This window comes from Aquila chrysaetos, chromosome 16 (assembly GCF_900496995.4).
Source record: "Aquila chrysaetos chrysaetos chromosome 16, bAquChr1.4, whole genome shotgun sequence".
Lineage (NCBI taxonomy): Eukaryota > Metazoa > Chordata > Aves > Accipitriformes > Accipitridae > Aquila > Aquila chrysaetos.
The window spans coordinates 28,294,856-28,311,626 of NC_044019.1; the positions used below are offsets into that span (position 1 = coordinate 28,294,856).

The 16,771-nt window shown below is 44.3% G+C and overlaps 2 protein-coding genes across 2 annotated transcripts; both read left to right on the forward strand.

Annotated features, from left to right (window-relative positions):
• The first annotated feature begins 6,359 nt into the window (after nt 1-6,359).
• LOC115352178 (proto-oncogene Mas-like) lies at nt 6,360-12,232 on the forward strand. Its single transcript, XM_030039910.2, has 2 exons — nt 6,360-6,489; nt 9,696-12,232. The coding sequence occupies exon 2, from the start codon at nt 9,714-9,716 to the stop codon at nt 10,668-10,670; it is 957 nt and encodes a 318-aa protein (XP_029895770.1). The 5' UTR covers nt 6,360-6,489; nt 9,696-9,713; the 3' UTR covers nt 10,671-12,232.
• A 2,495-nt stretch (nt 12,233-14,727) lies between these two features.
• Nucleotides 14,728-16,645, forward strand: LOC115352179 (proto-oncogene Mas-like). The gene is made up of 2 exons (XM_030039912.2): nt 14,728-14,942; nt 15,377-16,645. Exon 2 carries the CDS (start codon nt 15,420-15,422, stop codon nt 16,374-16,376), a length of 957 nt encoding a protein of 318 aa, XP_029895772.1. The 5' UTR covers nt 14,728-14,942; nt 15,377-15,419; the 3' UTR covers nt 16,377-16,645.
• The last annotated feature ends 126 nt before the right edge of the window (nt 16,646-16,771 follow it).

The window sequence follows — 16,771 nt, forward strand, 5'->3', positions numbered from 1 at the left end:
TGAACAATGAGTTCTGGGGAAGTTACTTATCAGGGTGAAAACAGCAAACAATTTCACATATGACTTACTCTAGTATTTAGCTTGTTCTAAATCTCGGCAATGTTCCTTTGAGAGGAAGGAAGAATGAAAGGATCTTTTCAGATCTTCCGTCACAGCATCGTACGAATTTTACTTTATACTGATTTGTGATACACTCTGGGGGATATTCTTAAGAGTGAATTTCTGTTTAGTGAAGCCTGTCTAGCTGGTGGTCTCTATATAAGCAGAACAGCTAAACTAAGGTCCTTTACAGAACCCTTTCTTTCTCCATAGACTAAGGGGAGCCTAAGTAAATTAACATCACCATGGTAGAGTTAACTTCAGAGAATAATCCTTTTTGTCCCCTGAAAGTAGCTCAGAGCTTTCCATAATGCCATCCCGCCACCACTTTTTTTTTTTTTTTTTTTTTTTTTGTGCTATGGCTGAACTCCATATCTCTAGGCATTTATACCTCTACAGTTTCTCTTTTCAGACATGGTTACATTCCAGTGTGAATGTGGGGCTTCTTTGGTTTGGCCTGTTCCAGCTATAGCCCCTGGAGCAGTACACATCACTAGTAAATAAATAATCTACATCTCTAAAAAGACTTAGTCCTTAACATTACCAGCTGGCCATTATGCAGCCAGATATCAGAGCTGCTTTGATCAAAGAAGCCTGGAAACCACTAGATTGAACTCTTTACAGAGTTTAACCAAAAAAAAGGCACCTCTTAAAAACAGATTATCAGCTGTATGGGATTCATCCTGGTATGAAAACATTCCCAGTCAACTGCTGTAAAAAATTGTCATTGCAAGTCCTGCCCAATGAAAGCACAAGCAGTTCTCCCTGTTTGTGCAAGGGATCTGAGCAGATCTGTGGAATGATTCAGTTAATGCAAATTATCTAGCACCTATTTAAAATTACAGCAAAATCAGAAACTCTTGTGCAGGCAAAAACTGATCAGGCATCCACAGGAAACACTGAAATGGAGAAAAACCAAAATTGCTCTCAAACACACAAAGTAAAGCTTAGAGAGGAAGTTGGGAAAGTCAGGGACTTTTTCTGTGCTTAAGGCTGCACTAACAGTGGGTAAAAGATATTCAAGAAGGGGGGTAAAATTTACATGGATAATTCCTGTTCTGATATATCTCCAAGAAAAAAAGATCAATAAGAAGAATGTGATATTGATTTCTACCTAGTCTTACTGAGTTGTGATCCTTTCCATTCCTCCTCTTTTCACTTAGCACTGACATAATTTTCTACCGAAAACAGGACAAAATGGGTACATATTTATGGCTGTGCAGTAGCCAGCGGAAGAGAAAGAGCTGGGCTCTATCTAGGCTAGAGCAGAACTGGAAGCAAACCCCACCAGTCTCGGTGTCATGTTTAGGCAATCAGTGGTTCAGAAAGGAGTGACCAAGAGAGAAATGATCAAGGAAAACTATATTGCTGAATAACAGCAGATGGGAAACTTCTAAGCTAAAACAAGTTGTATATTTTTGAAAGGATTGTAAAGATACAACCCATCCACAACAGACAGCTTTACTGTTTACCGCCACCAAATTGCATTTTACAATATATTCATCTCCCTCATTCCATCTCATTGACTTATGTCATGTAGGCACCTATATCTGAGCCAGTCACATGCATTCTTTCTTCTGCCTTTGCAGGGCAATTCATGACCAGCCTCAGGTGTCTACTGAAAGATGTGATGAATTACATGCTGGAGGTGCCTATTTCTTTCTGTTGACTCTGAGAGGATGGCTAGAATGACTAATTCAGTAGAGGATTCCCACAAGTTATGTCTTACCCCTAAAAATATATTTTCAGGGAGAGACTAGAGGTACATGATATAATGCAATCAATTGCAAAATAAAATAAATACAAAGTGGACTGCTAACATTTCAAAAAGGATGAGAAATTGCACCATCTCCTTATTGCAAGCATTCTTCCCTAAAATCTCAGGTGGTTAATGGGAAACAAAATAACAAAATAACCTAATCTGTGTCTACAGAACTAGCTCTGTACATGGTTCCAGCCAAAGATAGCCATAGACAGTTGATAACTTTAATGAAAATTTCTTTCTGTATTTTCACATTTGTTCAAGAAGAAGAGAAACAAAAGGGGAAAGGAAATCAGGAAAAGAAAAGAAGGAAGGAAATTAAAAAAGAAAAGAAAGAATCCAGAGAACCTGGAGAACTTACCTCCTCTGTGTTTGGAGATCTAATTTTTTGTGTAAGGGCTGTATGATTTTATCTCCTTAACACCTGCCTTCCCTGGTAGGAATGTGTTAGAGCACACAGGCTTTAAAGAACACAGAACAGCTTCTGGAAAGCTTCTAACACTTGCTTAGGAAGTGCCTTTTACTGTATAATCCCATCTGATTTCATTTCTTGCTTTCCTGTATCACAAGTGTATCTTGGTATTTTCTGCCTATGTGAGAACTGCTTTGATGGGCTGTCTGGATCGTGTGATGCATTCAGAACCCAGCAGCAGAAAGAAGGCTGAGAAGAAAACTGTTTAAGTAGCACTCTTTAACCCTCTCCAAGGAAATCTCCCACCTCAAGGGCTCTTGGGGCTGGAGGAGCGAGGCGTGGAGGCTTAATGAGGGGAAGGCATGAAAGGAAGGGGAGAAGGAGGAGAAATTAATTCTGTCTTGACTGAAAAGTTTAGGCAAACATATATTAAAGAAATAGCTCTCAGTCAGTGAGAATGGTATTATGAAGGCATTTCAGGATTTCTCCAGTAGAAATAACAGCCAATGAATTAGCAGAATATTAAACTGGACAAGCATGTGATGTGACCTAGTCCAGTTAACCCTTTCCAGAGTCCTTCCTTAAGCCATGCATTATGGTTTTCCCAAGTGTAGAGGCCCATGAGATCCACTGCTTTGGCTTTATAGCATTGTGCGTAATAAAACAGTACTTCACGTCTTTGGGTATTCCAAAAAGAAAACACATAAAACACAAATCTTCCTTAAAAAAAATCAGAGAGATTTCTAGTAGTAAGGAGAGAGGTGCCATATTCTGGGGGTGGTAAAGAGTTACCTCTCACAGTAGTCTTTTAAAGGGCAAGTTAGGCACACTTCTCTCAGTAGTGGTTATGATTAAGTTAAGTTTTCACAAAGGCAGAAGATGGCCTGGGTTACCTCTTGATGACTCTTCAAGTCCTATTTTGCATAATATGTCATCACTGGCAACTCAGTGAATAAAGCCTTTTGCAAGAACTTGCACGTTTTAGCAAAGGTCAGCTAATTACAAAGTAAAAAGAAATCCTTCTTTTGCAAATGGGGAAACCAAGGGAGGAAGTCAGCTATTTTATACCTGTGGAAGTCAGCTGAGTTCAGTCTTTGTCACTCTAGGCTTTCCTATGGAAAGAAACACATCTCTTCAGAAATGGATCTCCCTCAGACCTGATTTTAGGATGGTATCAGCTCTGAAATAGACATCTAGATTTTGAACAAAATTACTTAGGGCAGACAAAGGCCGTGTCCAAAGAGTTACAGTCAATGGCTCGATGTCCAAGTAGAAACCAGCAACAAGTGGTGTCCCTCAGGGGTCTGTATTGGGACCAATACTATTTAGTATCTTCATCATTGATATAGGACAGTGGGATCGAATACACCCTCTGCAAGTTTGCTGATGACACCAAGCTGAGTGGTGCAGTTGATACGCTTGAGGGAAGGGTTGCCACCCAGAGGGACCTTGACAGGCTTGAGGAGTGGGCCCATGAGAAAGAACCTCATGAAGTTCAACAAGGCCAAGCGCAAGGTCATGCACATGGGTTGACGCAATCCCCACTATCTGTACAAACTGGAGGATGAAGGGATTGAGAGCAGCCCTGCAGACAAGGATTTGGGGATACTGGTGGATGAAAATTTGAACGTGAGCCAGCAATGTGCGCTTGCAGCCCAGAAAGTCAATCATATCCCAGGCTCCGTAAAAAGAAGTGTGACCAGCAGGTTGAGGGAGGTGATTCTCCCCCTCTACTCTGCTCCGGTGAGACCCCACGTGGAGTACTGCATCCAGCTCTGGGGTCCTCAGGACAAGACAGACATGGACCTGTTAGAGTGGGTCCAGAGGAGGGCCATGAAAACAATCTGAGGGCTGGAACACTTCTCCTGTGAAGAAAGGCTGAGAGAGTTCAGTCTGAAGAAGAGAAGGCTCCTCAAGACCTTCTTGTGACCTTTCAATATATAAAGGGCAGATATATAAGAAATATAAGAAAGACAGAGAAAGGCTTTTCAACAAGGCCTGTAGTGACAGGACAAGGGGCAATGGTTTTAAGCTGAAGAGTAGATTTAGGTTGGACACAAGGAAGAAATTTTTTATGATGAGGGTGGAGAGACACTGGAACAGGTTGCCCAGAGAAGTTATGGATGCCCCATCACTGGAAGTTGTGCTGGTTAAACCATGACAGAAGAGTTCAAGGTCAGGTTGGACGGGGCTTTGAGCAACGTGATCTAGTGGAATGTGTCCCTGCCCATGGCAAGGGGGTTGGACTACATGAGGTCCCTTCCTACCCAAACCATTCTATGATTCTATACAATCTTTCTGTCAAGAAGAGCCTCATCCTTCTTAACTTAAGACTTCCACAGCCAGAGGTGAGTCTATGAAACAAAACACAATAAAGCAAACAGATATGCCAATTCATGCATCAGTTCAACTCAAACGCATCCCTCCTCTGAAGTCTACTGTGTATTTTTAGGCTTCTGACCTACAGGTGTCAATAAATAGTTTCATCTGCTGCCCATTACTTCATTTTGTTGACATTTCTTGAAATTTAGAATGGCCTGATAACAACCAAGGTAATGTAACCATCTCCCAACACAGAATGCCAGTGATCCATGCAGTGAAAATGGAAACCCCCAAATTAATGAGGAGGTTAAATACTGCTCTGGTTGAAAATAGACCTCTAACTTAAATATCATCTTACACTGTAGCCTGGAGTCCTGGCCAGGTTAATAAGGGTTAACGGTAGTCACTATAGGAAACAGAGTATTGGGTAAGGAAGTAAAAACAGTCTTACAATCATTGGGAAAGGAAGAGGAACAACAAATGACAGAAGAAGCTAAAGATGAACCATCGGCTATCTGGCCTGCTAAGATAATTTGGGCCAGATCTGCCAGTTTCTGTACCCACTGACACTCATGGCAGCAATTTGGCTAGCACCATATTCATCTCCTTTTGTTTCCCTAGCCAAATGGACTAGCAGAAGTGACTTAATGCACAAGCCCAAATCAAGAGTTGCTGGTATCTCCTGTGGCAAAATAGTTCTCTATAAGGATGTGCTTACTGCCAGGAAAGGAGAAAGGTGTTTTCTCCATTTTCACTCCACTTACATTGGCATGTGGATCTGGACATCGTAGTGGTAGCTCATGCACATGGAGGAACTGTGCATGGTGAGATGTTGTGAGTGGGTAGTGAATGCTGACAAGGGGCTGTCTTGATAGAGAAACGAGGTGGTGAAAAGGTGTGAATTTGGTGGTGGGCAAGATGGGGCTGAGGCACTCTTTGGGGAGAAGTTGTGAAACTGGAAATGGAAGGCACAAGGGTGGAGGGTGTCTTGAGGGATTTTATGAAATCGGAAATGCCTGAGGTATGGTGAAGGACTGTGCTGAAAGACAGTATGATGTGGCGGCTAATACTGTGGGGTGTGAAGTTGCGTTGAAAGAGCTCGTGACTTCAGAAGCAGGCATTATGTACTGAAGGCAGCACAAGCAGATGTTGTGCAATTGTAGCTGCTGAGGTGTGGTAAGGCTATGGAGTTTGGGTGGACCCTCCTCCAAGAAAGGTCCTGTGAAGCAGTAGGGACTAAGTAGACTGGTAATTTGTGTTGGGAGAGGCTGTGGGTCAGAGGAGGACACCCTGTGGTGATGGGTGCCTTAAGGCCAGTTTGGCAGGGACAATAGGCCCTTGGGGAATAAGAAGTTGGGCTGAGGGAGGTTGTGAAATCATCAGCAAGCGTTGTGGAAGAGGACTGACAATTTCTCAATCTACGTGATCCTGAGTAGCAGTAAGGCATCCTCGTCAAGGACTGTGAAACTAGAGCCTCTCAGGGACACAAGTAGGAAATAAAGCATCAGTGCAAGAGGCAAGGTATAATTTTGTACAGATGGTTCTTGCTTTCTTTGTATTGTGAGACTGGCTGAAGAAGGGAGAAGTAGTAAAAAAAACATTTCCTGAGACATGACAGTGACAGGTTCTGTACAAAGAGGGAAGTGGTTCAAATGTAAGTGACCACACACAAGCTAGATATTTCCCCAAGAGAGTGATTGGTTGGCTGTCGGATGTCACGTTGAAAAGACCGTGGCTTTTTAAACAGTGTCTAAGTAGCCCAGCACTACAGTATGACACAAGGATTTTATCTGGACCATATGTCACAGAATTCAGGTGACAATTTTACCCAGCAGATCTGTACCAGCCAGCTGCTGCAAATCAGTCACTGAAATTCCAAGGAACCCACAAAAAGGTAAGAAATTCCTAGACAATATCTTTGCCATTGCACTCTGTCTAATGCTTTCTGTCATGCTTTTGGAGAGATGGTGAGGGGAAGGGAGGAGAAAAAAATGGAGGAAAGGAAATAAAACATTTTCTTCTCCTGCTGATTAGAAATTCACTCTAGGTAAGCACTGGTCTTGACCATTTTCAAGATAAGGAGAGCTTCATTCTGAGGACCCTTTTCTATGAACAAGTGCTATTGAATTGCTCTAAATACATCTTCTGTAACATAAGATGTCATTATTCAGAAACCTAGCATTAGCAGTTTTGGTCTTAGATGATCACTTAAGATTAGGCAAGAACATACAACAGCATAACTTTCTGTCCGTAGTCTAAAACGTCTTTGTGGTGTCAAGGTTGTTCAAACTGACATCTGCCACAAGAACTATTTGGTACTCAGCAGGCAAACCATAGGAAGGATGTTTAACCTCAAGGGAGAAAAAGACCACCTAGACTCAGCCTGCTTCTGTTTGATGCAAACTTTCACTAGTTTCATTAAGGAAGTAGACTCATGTCTTGAATCTGTCTTGGAGACAACAAGAAATCAGTCTGTCCAAGGTCATACAATAAATATATTAGAACTGTGAGTGACTTTTTTGGTATTCTTTTCCACGGTCTACAGAATTCAGAGAAGGATTTCTTCACTTCCATTACAGTAGAAGGCAAAATTATTGATGTTTTGTCACTTGTCCACAGGGAGTCCATTACAGCCATATCTGTACATATCTTGTACACGATCAATGGCACAGGGACATGTCATTTAACATTAGGAAATATGCTTGATGAGTTTAAGTTAGACAGCTAACCACCTGTCATTCCCTGAATGCCCAGTGGAGAGAGACGCACTTCTGGAGGATGGGGTCAATCGCCTTCTGGAGATGACTGCAGCAGGGAGGTAGAACAGCCACTTTCCTAAAACGGGCAGCGGCTCAGAAGGCTGGAGTGGGCTTAGGCAGAGCTTAAGTGACACTTGAATGCTCATGTCCTCTTCAAATCAATTGGAAATTTGCTTCAGGTTACACAGATAGCTTGTGGTAGAGAGACAGTGCTGCACTGGGAATCCTAAAGGCTAGGAAACCACTTAACCAATGGGTCTTCCTTTCTCCTCACAGCAGACTTGGTTCACAGAATTAGAGGCTGCTTCAGCTACTTCCTACTGTGAATCAAGGACCGATAGTTTGCTGCCACTGCAAAAGTAGGTAGCGAGGAAGTGAACAAAGTCATAACGCTGTGTCTTTTCAATTTGCTTGCTAGAAATGTTCAGGGAAGAGGTAGCCTTGCTAGTGAAGTTGGTCAGGCAGTATGCTGCTCTCCCCAGATAAGGAAAGAGAAGGTGAGCTTGAACTCTGAGGTGTTCCTGTTGTGAAACTGTGCTACAACAGAGATTCTGTGCATTCTGAAGGAGATGATGTTTTTTTGTTTTCCGTAGTCCCTTTCAGTATGTACTAAAATTCTTTCTTTAGAGACCATTAGTCTCTAAGGTCTTAATGTTAGAAGCACTCAAGGTCCCATAACAGCTGAGGATAGGATCATCCAGCTTCCTATAAAAGAGTACGATACAGTGCCAGAAGCTCCCTGCTTTCAATCAACCCTAAAGGTTTCACATCCTGCAAGCCCTGGTGAAGTTAAGGGTGGAATTCACCTCAGTTATCTTCAGCTGTCCACACAATAATCCTCTCACTGAAGCTGGCACTCTGCAATGTATCTGCAGTCAGCAAAGACAGGCAGGTGACTGCACACCTACCTAAGACACATATCTTCGGATAAAATACATTACCATCGGAGGTGCTCATAAACCTCCATTAATTCAAATGGCAGCTTTAAAGGCAATGTTAAATGAGATGTTTGCATTTTTAATGGTGAAAGCTAGGTGTCACAGTCCCAGCTGGATTGCCAGCCAAGCTCTGCTGGCGTACATGCCTTCCATGGACTAATGGGGCAAGATTGTCTCCACTGCTCCGGGCGATCAGCTGGCCGAGGAAATTACCTGCATCATGCATTTACCTCGCCTCTGTCCACGCGGCACTGAAGACACTGTGTCTGGGGTGCTGAGATGAAACAATAATGATTCAATCTGTCACATTTCGCTTGTTTATGGAAGTCCGTCTCCATGTATGCTGCAGCATTTTACAAAGAGAGAACAGACTATTCATGCTGGTTAGACTGCTCAGTGATTCACATCTTCCCAGCTCTCCCCATTTTGACTTGTTCCGCTCTTCGTTTTATCTCCTGCTGTCTTTCATGACACTTCTCTACCTTGCCATGTCAAAATAAATAGCTGGTGGGGAGAGAGGAAAAGAGCCACAGTGTTTGACCTCATCAGACAAAAAAAGGGTGTGAATTCTATTTTTCAACCTTTCCCCCCCCCCCAAATTCTCATTCAGAGCCCAGTATCATGGGTGAACTGCCTCAGGGAATGGGGTGAAATAATTATTTGAGTCATACTTCCAATGTCCTGTGAGGGTCAGACATTTTGTCCCACATATGGTTCTTAGAGTTTCACTCTGAGAAGGAAGTTATTAAGGGCTGATTCTGTCAGACTGAATTGTTTATTGTCTGTACATAGGGCTCAAGAGAACAAACCAACCATATTAAACTACACTTTATTAAAATAGAAATCAGTCATCAACATAAAAAAAACCCCAGCTATTTTGAGTACTCTCTACCATGTTTTCTGGCATATGCATAGGACAAAACTCAATCAGCTTTCATGCTGATTAAAATTGTATGCTGATTGCCTAGAACTTCCACACAAGATTTGTCGCACATAATCCTAGCTACATGAAGCAAAGACAATTATCCTAGAGTTGTTAACACTGGGTTCTCCTTTTATTCAGACAAGAGGTACTTTTCAGACATGATTAATCTAAGCTATAATTGCTTTTCTAAGATATTTGTTTCCCAATACTGACTGCAAAAAGGACCCTCAAGAAATGAATTTTTAAAAGGGAGAAATACAACGCAATCTAGCTTTTCCTACATGTCATATAGAATTTCGCCTTAGATAACAGTGCTTTGAACAATGCCTCAAAGCTCTGTGCTCCGAGTCCAAACACAGCAGTCCCTCCCTAAACCAAGCTTTGGCTACAAAGCGCTGGAACAAATCCAGAAACACCACCAGGTCACCATGAGGGAAAGTCACACTGGACTTACCACCTCTCTCCTCTCTGCTTACAGGTCTGTCTGAAATCACTTATGAGTACTTCAACTACATCAATCTTCCTCCCAACTGCAACCAGCCAGGCTCATGGGACTAATCAGAGTGCGGCTGTGGAAAAGGCGGAGGCATCGTACGCTGTCCTCAAGTTCATGGAGAGCTTCTGCCTCATCAGCGCTGTCTGCGGGATGGTGGGAAACGGCATAGTCCTGTGGTACCTCGGGTTCCGCATCCGGAGGAACCACTTCACTGTCTACATCCTGAACCTGGCCGCTGCCGACTTCGGCTACCTCCTCTGCATCGCCGTTGAGACGGTTCAGTACCTGATGCAGTTCAACGTCGGGGTGCAGTTTGGGCTATTCCTCTTCCTGGATCTTTTCATGTACGGCACCGGCTTGTATCTCCTGACCGCTATCAGCATCGAGAGGTGCCTCTCTGTCCTTTGTCCGATCTGGTGCCGAAGCCACCGCCCCAAGCACTTGTCCGGCGCCGTCTCCGGATTGCTCTGGGGTCTCTCCCTGCTGCTGAACGCGCTCGGCTACGTTTTGTGTACCGTTCACCGCCCTGCCGCGAGCTGCCGGCTCCTGCTCATCACCATCGGAGCCTTGGACTTCCTCTTCTGCACGCCCCTCATGCTGTTCTTCAGCCTGACCCTCTTCCTTAGAGTCAAGTGCAGCTCCCAAAAACTCCAGACGGGCAGGCTCTTCACCGTCATCATGCTCACCATCCTCTTCTTCCTCATTTTCGCCGTGCCTCTGGGCGTCCTGATCTTCTTTGACTTCTTGGGTTACAAGTTCCTCTACTCCCCGGAGATCGGCTTTGTGCTGTCCTGTGTGAACAGCAGCCTCAACCCCGTCATTTACTTCCTCGTGGGGAGCTACAGGGATCGGAGAATCAAGTTCACCCTCAGGCTGGCATTCCAGAGGGCCTTTGAAGATTCAGCAGATGACAAAGAGGAACGGGAAACCCGTGACACAATAACGATGTCCTCCTAATACCGTGCTGTGCCTAACACAGCAATACTGGTCTGGAACTGAGGGCTGATAGTTTACCGAATCGAAGAACTCTGAGGTATTGGGGAAGGCTTTTCTCTCGTAACTTTCAGTATCTTCATTGTAGATCTCTACTCTTCACCTAGTTATTTTAAGCTCCATCTGTGGTCAGTGAAAACATATATGCACCTGAACCACAGAATTTATCTGACGTGTATTAGGACCACACTGAAAGTGCCTATTTCTTTTCAGTGGCCATTAAATGTTTTCAATATGATAAGATAAAATGTCTTGGTGTCTGCATTTCATCAAATGAATCCCACTCAAAATTTGCAGCTCACTCAATAGATCTCTGTCTTTCAGAGCACAGCAATATCAAATTCATAAATTCTCAGGCACAAGTCTGTCTATCTCACTTGATTTTAAACACCTGTATCTCAGCAACACATGCAACCTTCTGCGGCTCACAGAGTGCATGATTCTTTGCTTCCTAACACAAGCATTTCAAATAGGGAAATGATTCATGCCCTAGAAGTTCCTTTCTTCTATTACCTCGGGAGGTTTCCATACCATAGAGTTGTGATGTAGTTGAAAAGGGCTCCAACCCCTACCAACTTGCCTTACAACTTTATGTACTGAGTTGCATCCTCCCTTTTCTTGTATTTCAAAGAAATACAGGGGTGGAGTTGCATATTATTTTAGCTTCCTCCAGCCCAGGACAGAGTATCTGCACCTAACTACAGCATGCACTGGGTTGTTATTTCTTCCTTTAAGGACAGATGAGAACCTCTGGCTTCTAACATCTCCTCTACCAATAGAAATAAATTCAAGAATAGGGAAAAAATAGGAAGCAGAAGAAAGGTAAATAAATACCACAATTTGCAACAAATTATTCTCTAGACCCAAGCCCTTGAGGTGCAAGATGTGATTATTTGAAGTGTTGTACTACCAGACTACAAAACATTTGCTCTTTTAACCTAAATTGACAGAAAAAGGCAACACAGGTAATTTTCTTTGAGAAACCTTATGGATTTCCTCTTCATGCCTTCATCTGCAAATATTTTCCTAAAGGGAAGATGCATTCTTCTGTTGTCTATTATCTTTTTTCTGTTCGTTTGTCTTTTTATTAATTTTGAAAAGCACCACTTAAAAAAATAGTGGTTTACCCTAATGTCTGTAGTTGCTTTTTGCTTCCTGTTTACAGTTTCTGAAAGCTGAAATTTGAGTTCCATTTCTACTATTCTTTAATTTTTAATGCTATTGTTCTGCAATGCACATATAGTTGATTCAGATTAGGTCTATGTCATTAATTAATTTTAGTAAGTTTTTTTTCATCTAACTTCTACTGCTGAGGGGAAGAGAGTATCCATTTATCAGAAAACATGTTAAAAATGTTTTCTTTTTAATATTTGTAATGATTTTATCACTGGGAGAACTGAAACATTTCCGTTGTTATTAAAAATATCAAAAGCCTTTTTTTAAAAGGAAAACAAATTGTATTTTAAAACATTATTGTGCTCAGAAGAAGCCATCAACTGATAAAAACATACGAATATAAACTGTGACAAACTTTCCATCCTGACAGCTTGTCCTTAAACATACCCATCATGAAGACATGCAGCATTTAATGTGAACCCATTTTACACATCACATTAATGTGAACACTTTACATCCAACCTTGGACATTTAAAAGGTGATGCCTGCATACAAACTGCCATGGCAGACGCTCTCAATCATCCATGGTAAAAGGCAAGGATTCTCAGGGGCGGCATCTGCCAGATATTTGCAGTGTATCTCCTGAGGTCCAAAATAAGTCAGAGAGAGGATCTGCAAGTCGCAGGCTTTTCCACCCTGAACTAACACCAAGATAGTCAGCCCAGCCTGCCAGGGAGAATGGCCGCAGCATCTGAACTGATTTTGTCCTCCGAATTGCTCGGTATCTCTTTGGGAAGATGCCAGGGCATCCAGAAGATCAGTGGTCACGCGTGAGCAGGGTACATTCCTCGGGGGCCACCAGCACCCTGAAAAAAGCCCACATTTCTGCTTCCCTGGGGACAGCTGAAAGGAGACAGGCAGCCCAGGCCATAAGTGTTGAGTGTGCTCCTCAACGTGGTCCACGTGCCAGCGGCACGCAGTGCCTGCAAGGGATGGTGTCACCTCTTCCCCAAGGGCAGCAAACCTAACTCCACTCCTCTGAGGAGTGCCTAGACACCAGAGTCTGAAATAATCTTTATTTTCTCACTGATTTCAGCAGAAGGCACACACATTACTGTCGGTATTTCTGTGGTGCAGTTAAAGCCTGGATGAAGGGATGTGTATGGACATGTGGACGCTTCAGAACAGTCCGGTTCTCAGCACATGCAGGAGAGTGAAGGACTCTCCGGTGCCTTGATTTGGTTCCCTTTCCCACGCCTCTGTGCCCCACTAGTTATCCCCACCCTCCCCTTCAAGCAACTACCCCATTCTCCATTCCAAGAGCTCCTACAACAACCAGCCCACTTCTCTCCCTCACCCCAGCCTACCTGACACACACCTCAAAGGAGCAGCCTTCCCCTTGCAGCCCTCCCCAGCATCAGCTCCCAAATTCCTCCTTCTCCACCTTTCACGGAGATGTGGCTTCATGCCAGAGGAAGGAAGGGCCAGCAGGTAGTGAGAGAAGGCTACGTCCTTTTTGGAAGAGGAGAGTCAGGGTCAGCTAACTGGGGGCAGAAGGAGGGGCAAGCGCCTCTAGACAGCTTTTTTTTTTCACTATTTAGATGTTGAACCAGCTCACAGCCAAGTGGTGTCTCACAACCCACAGAGCAACTTGGGATCGGGCACAAAGAAGAGCAGCGGAGGTACAACACGGCAAACAGGCTTTGGCAGGCCTTGCTGGTGAGACCTGAGATGTGTTATAGAAACCCCACGTTAGGCTCTACAGGTTGTATGCTTTAAAAGCTAAACCGCCAAAACCAGTCACCCATTCATACCCAGGCCAGAAAAAGACAGCATGTCAAAGCAAGTGTCTGTAGGCAAGGAGCTGTAGATAAAGGACTTAGTCCGATCCTAAGCTCTGTTTAATTTGAACGAAGAGACGTGACAAAGTCGGGTAATCGCATCACTAAGTTTGGATCAGGTCTGCTCAAAGGCAACTCCCGACTGCAGAGGTGGAGAAAGACCCTTGCTTCTTCACAGCGTGACACCTGAAGACTGAGGGACATTTGTCCCCCTGGAGCCAACACCTGCCCATTTCAAAACTTGTACAGCCGCATTGTTAAAACTCCTTTCCTCCCTGTCTGTTTTATAAGTGGCACACAGCAAGTTTATTTCCTGTATGCAGTATTTCCGTTAATTGCTATGAATAAACTGCTGTGTTTACTATCCTTCTAAAGTCCCCTTCAGCTCAGCCTTTTAAAATACTTTATTTCTCCGGGGTCAGAGGTGAGCCGTGAGTCATCAAGGAGCTGCAAGAGCCCTGTGCAGTTTGGAGAGGCTCCAGCTATCAGCAGGAGAAAGAAAGAGGCACCTTTTTACACATACTGGGAAAGAAAGGCTCAGAAGCATTCTGGGCTGGAAAGTGAGGGCTGATCATGTCCAGAAAGGATTCCTGATGCCTAGCGCTTAGGGGATGAAGACCGCATCCTCTGATCTCTCTCCCTCACCCCAGGCACATTGGACAAGCCATTTTTCTTCTTGGCGTCTTGGCAGGATTTGGGGTAAGGCATTGCACAGGAAGTGAATTTTGAAGGAAACGTTGGGAAAAGGGATACTCAGACTATTCCACTCTAAACCAAGCCTGATTTTCCAAGAAAGACAAAACAAAATACAATACCATTCCTCTGAGAAATTCCCACAGTCTCTACTAACCACTCATTTATGCATCCCTAGCATAACAGCATTTGGCCCCAGTACAAATGCACAAAGAGCCTTTCACAGATGCAAGCAATATGCCAGAGCATCGCAGGCAATGGAATCCCTGGCAGGTAATTTTGTCCCCACGTACTGTAGGAGCAACCGGAGAAGTGGAGCAGAAATGTGAAATTGCCTCACAACATAAAAGAAGCCCATTCTCATCTGCTGCTGACTTCATCCCATCCTCCCGCTCTGCACAGTGAAAATGCTCCTTTCCGACAGCACCTGCTTCATTACATCACAGAAGACAAAAACTGAATCTGCAGACTGAAACATCTTCCCTGTCTTTTCCACAGAAAGTGTTTCCTGGAAGATCCAACGGGATAAATTAGAAACCAAGAAAAAGACACTTTGAGACCTCAATTCAGCTGCACAGGGCAGAAGGTAAGCATTTGAGGAATGGGTTCAGAAATGCCTCACTATGCACATGTTTTGCAGCATTCTTTGTCTCTGCTGTGCCGTTTCCTGGTCCTCTCTCACAGGCATACACGCACACAGAGTCACTATGTAGTCACACCCTCCCCATCTCCTACTGCTCTGTAAGTAGCGATGTTTCCTTCTGCTTCTTTTCCTTTACTCTGTTGAACAGTCTCATTCTTTCTTCTTCTGCATGAATGCCACACTTAGCCAATCTCCACCTGTCCAAATTCCTGCATGATTTTGCCCATCCTCAACATTTTGCATCTTGCTAGCTGTTACCTACATAGATAGTAACCATGCATGCCCCTTGAAAGCTATCTGTCCCAAGCCATAAAGCTGTAAGGATAAAAGCAGTGTGTCAGTCACTAAATGCCCTCTGTCTCTCCTCTGATCCCAAGAGAAACAAAAAGGAGAGAAGTATTTGATTTGGGGTATTTCCTCATGGCTGAGGAGCTCATAACACTCCTTCCCCAAAGTAACGCAAGCCAGGCTCATGGGACTAATCAGAGTGCGGCTGTGGAAAAGGCGGAGGCATCGTACGCTGTCCTCAAGTTCATGGAGAGCTTCTGCCTCATCAGCGCTGTCTGCGGGATGGTGGGAAACGGCATAGTCCTGTGGTACCTCGGGTTCCGCATCCGGAGGAACCACTTCACTGTCTACATCCTGAACCTGGCCGCTGCCGACTTCGGCTACCTCCTCTGCATCGCCGTTGAGACGGTTCAGTACCTGATGCAGTTCAACGTCGGGGTGCAGTTTGGGCTATTCCTCTTCCTGGATCTTTTCATGTACGGCACCGGCTTGTATCTCCTGACCGCTATCAGCATCGAGAGGTGCCTCTCTGTCCTTTGTCCGATCTGGTGCCGAAGCCACCGCCCCAAGCACTTGTCCGGCGCCGTCTCCGGCTTGCTCTGGGGTCTCTCCCTGCTGCTGAACGCGCTCGGCTACGTTTTGTGTACCGTTCACCGCCCTGCCGCGAGCTGCCGGCTCCTGCTCATCACCATCGGAGCCTTGGACTTCCTCTTCTGCACGCCCCTCATGCTGTTCTTCAGCCTGACCCTCTTCCTTAGAGTCAAGTGCAGCTCCCAAAAACTCCAGACGGGCAGGCTCTTCACCGTCATCATGCTCACCATCCTCTTCTTCCTCATTTTCGCCGTGCCTCTGGGCGTCCTGATCTTCTTTGACTTCTTGGGTTACAAGTTCCTCTACTCCCCGGAGATCGGCTTTGTGCTGTCCTGTGTGAACAGCAGCCTCAACCCCGTCATTTACTTCCTCGTGGGGAGCTACAGGGATCGGAGAATCAAGTTCACCCTCAGGCTGGCATTCCAGAGGGCCTTTGAAGATTCAGCAGATGACAAAGAGGAATGGGAAAGCCGTAACACAAAAACTGTGTCCTCCTAAATTTCTCCCTTTTTTTGCCTGATCACCTTTTGAAATGGAGAGAGAAGGAAAAAGAGAGGAAGAACATAAAGATTCCTTTGAACCTATGGACCCTTGATCCCCGGGCTGGGGACAAAAGTGAATATATAAGTCTAATTTAAGGCTATACCAAGCCATGTTGCTAGCCCCATAGGTTAACCCCAAATTCAAAGGCACTTTTATTTAGACTGCTCCATGGTAAAGCGTGCGAACTGTCTTTGTGGCTAGCTTACTTCACTTACTGTCACTCTCTTTGGTTGACAAGTTTAATAAACAGCATTTTAACATGGCTCTGCCTAGCCTTTGTTTGCTTTTTGCTCTCAGCTGTCACTCTAGATCTGACATTTCAGCTCCTTTTCCATCAACTTTTTCACTTC

What these genes read in the sequence shown, in the direction of transcription:
- LOC115352179 (XM_030039912.2), top strand. Translation starts at nt 15,420, where the DNA reads ATGGCTGAGGAGCTCATAACACTCCTTCCCCAAAGTAACGCAAGCCAG.
- LOC115352178 (XM_030039910.2), top strand. Translation starts at nt 9,714, where the DNA reads ATGAGTACTTCAACTACATCAATCTTCCTCCCAACTGCAACCAGCCAG.